At 37.5% G+C, this 2,191-nt stretch overlaps 1 protein-coding gene across 1 annotated transcript in view; it reads right to left on the bottom strand.

Annotated features, from left to right (window-relative positions):
* Window positions 1–489: 489 nt before the first annotated feature.
* The window catches only part of mblac1 (metallo-beta-lactamase domain containing 1), a 5,018-nt gene continuing 3,316 nt past the window's right edge, over window positions 490–2,191 (bottom strand). Inside the window, exon 2 of the mRNA XM_050066998.1 lies at window positions 490–1,201. Within this exon, the coding sequence (XP_049922955.1) occupies window positions 962–1,201 (240 nt within the window). The 3' untranslated portion in view covers window positions 490–961. The remainder of the gene's footprint in view (window positions 1,202–2,191) is intronic.

Below are 2,191 nucleotides of genomic sequence, written 5' to 3'. Positions count from 1 at the left end.
TGAGCCACAATGAAGACTAAAATGTGACCTGCAGATTCAGAAAGGCTTCTTGTTTTGAGCTGAGACAATTTCCAGAAATGTCTTTAACTATGTGATTTGGCTGAGGACTTGAAGCCCCGACTGGTTGCTCAAAAGGACTAAGCAGTCAATGGCAGTATAAAACATTCAATAAAACAGTTTTTTTCAATAATTATAAATCACTGCAAGTACAAGAGGTCCATGAGCATACTGTCATAAATGTGTACACAAAATATTAGGCTGATGGGTCCAGTAGTATGTGAAATTAGCTGCAGGCTTACATCTGGTGGAGATAATAAACAAACCTAGTATTACAGAACTGTTGAAGCCTTTGAATTCATTTGGGAACGGGAGAGAAGCCATTCTTCTAAATTCTAGTGGTGAGGAGTCTTCTGTTTTTAGATGTGGATCTCATGCTGTGTCTTCAGTGTTGTCTGATGCTATGAACGTTGAGCACAGTAGTAAAATATATCTGTATTAAAATATATTTTATTCAATGAAGAACACATACATTTCACTCATATCTGAAAGTATATCTCTAATTTTAATGTTTACAGATAAGCAGTGTTCTTGAGTAAGCTGACCCTGTGTGAACTTTGGTTGGAATTACAACAATCGAGTTAAGTCGTAAAACTCCACCTACACTCAGTCAAGTGATATCCTTATATAACCCAGTGTAGACCTTTCCACAGCAGAAATTTAAGATTATCGCAGCAGGAAAAGCCAAGCTGTAAGTGACAACATTAAAAATCACTGCTTTCCATTTACGTAAGCTAGATCCAGAGTCCTGGTATCATGCATGCCACCTCCCTGTCATGGCTTAATGGACACTTGATGGAACTGAGTCATTGTTAACCCATTCAGTTTCACCTGTGCTTTTCCTGCTGTTACAAGTCAAACCGCCTGCAGAGAGAAAAGACTATGGATCTTCAAGGTTGGCTAATCAGTTCCTGAGGACTCTAAATGGGAGTCCATGACCCGGTATGATGACATCAGCAGTACGTAGTGCCTCCTGGCGGTTGACCTCCTGCACTGCAGTGTTAATACTCAAATCCCGCCAGCTGTCTTCATCTGAGCAGCACTCAAATAAGTCCCCTGCAACAAGCACTGTGCCCGCTGAGGTTTCCGTCACCTGGACGCTGACATCTTGTCCTGTGTGGCCTGGACTAGGGACTACAGTTACCTGTGGGAGAGGGAGACACTTTCAAAGCCTAGGGGAAAACCAGCAGAACATCACAAGAGGCTACAAAGCTCCATCAAAATCTGACTCCTCTTCGTTTTCATCATATACACACACACGCATGTAGTGGTTATATGTTTTTTATTCAAAACTGGAGTCGAAAATTCCTAGGATGATTTATGTGTATGAACATATTTGTTGCACAATTTATTTCGTACTTTGACATCATTTAACATGCACATTTTTCTTTTCCTGTTCATCATTATGAATTAAGACTCCATGTACATTTTTGTTAAACTTAATTTCTGAGGTCCATCCACAATTTGTACAATATAAAGCTGTCTTTCCTCACTGTAGTGACAACCACCTCCCTTCCACACTCTCCCTTAATTCTCTACCACCAAATTTCATTTAACACATTTAATTGAGATGTAAAAATTATTGAAATCTGAAATTCATTGAATACATTTTATTTGGTTAAAAAAATGTTTAAGTTTAAAAAGAGAACACATTTAGCTGAGGTTAAAAATGCTCATAAGGATTTGTTAGGGATGGGTTAAGAGGTCGAGGATAAGTGTAAGGTTTGGCTTGGATAGTGTATTAGTGTAAACTTGGTGCTTTTTGCAAGCTGGCCAGTCCAGCTAGCAAAAATGGCCTGCAAAAAACACCTGGAAAAATCCAGTGATTTTATGGTTGATTATTTTATGGAGCATACAGAGCATACACAATGCATCTCTATTGCAAGGTTAGAGCAGTATAATCATGTTCCCATAAAAGGTTTGTGCTATATATATATATATATATATATATATATATATATNAAAAATGGCCTGCAAAAAACACCTGGAAAAATCCAGTGATTTTATGGTTGATTATTTTATGGAGCATACAGAGCATACACAATGCATCTCTATTGCAAGGTTAGAGCAGTATAATCATGTTCCCATAAAAGGTTTGTGCTATATATATATATATATATATATATATATATAT

This window comes from Epinephelus moara, chromosome 17 (assembly GCF_006386435.1).
Source record: "Epinephelus moara isolate mb chromosome 17, YSFRI_EMoa_1.0, whole genome shotgun sequence".
NCBI classification, from domain to species: domain Eukaryota; kingdom Metazoa; phylum Chordata; class Actinopteri; order Perciformes; family Serranidae; genus Epinephelus; species Epinephelus moara.
Note: the sequence above shows the minus strand (reverse complement) of the source record. Positions and strands in the feature narration are given on the sequence as shown.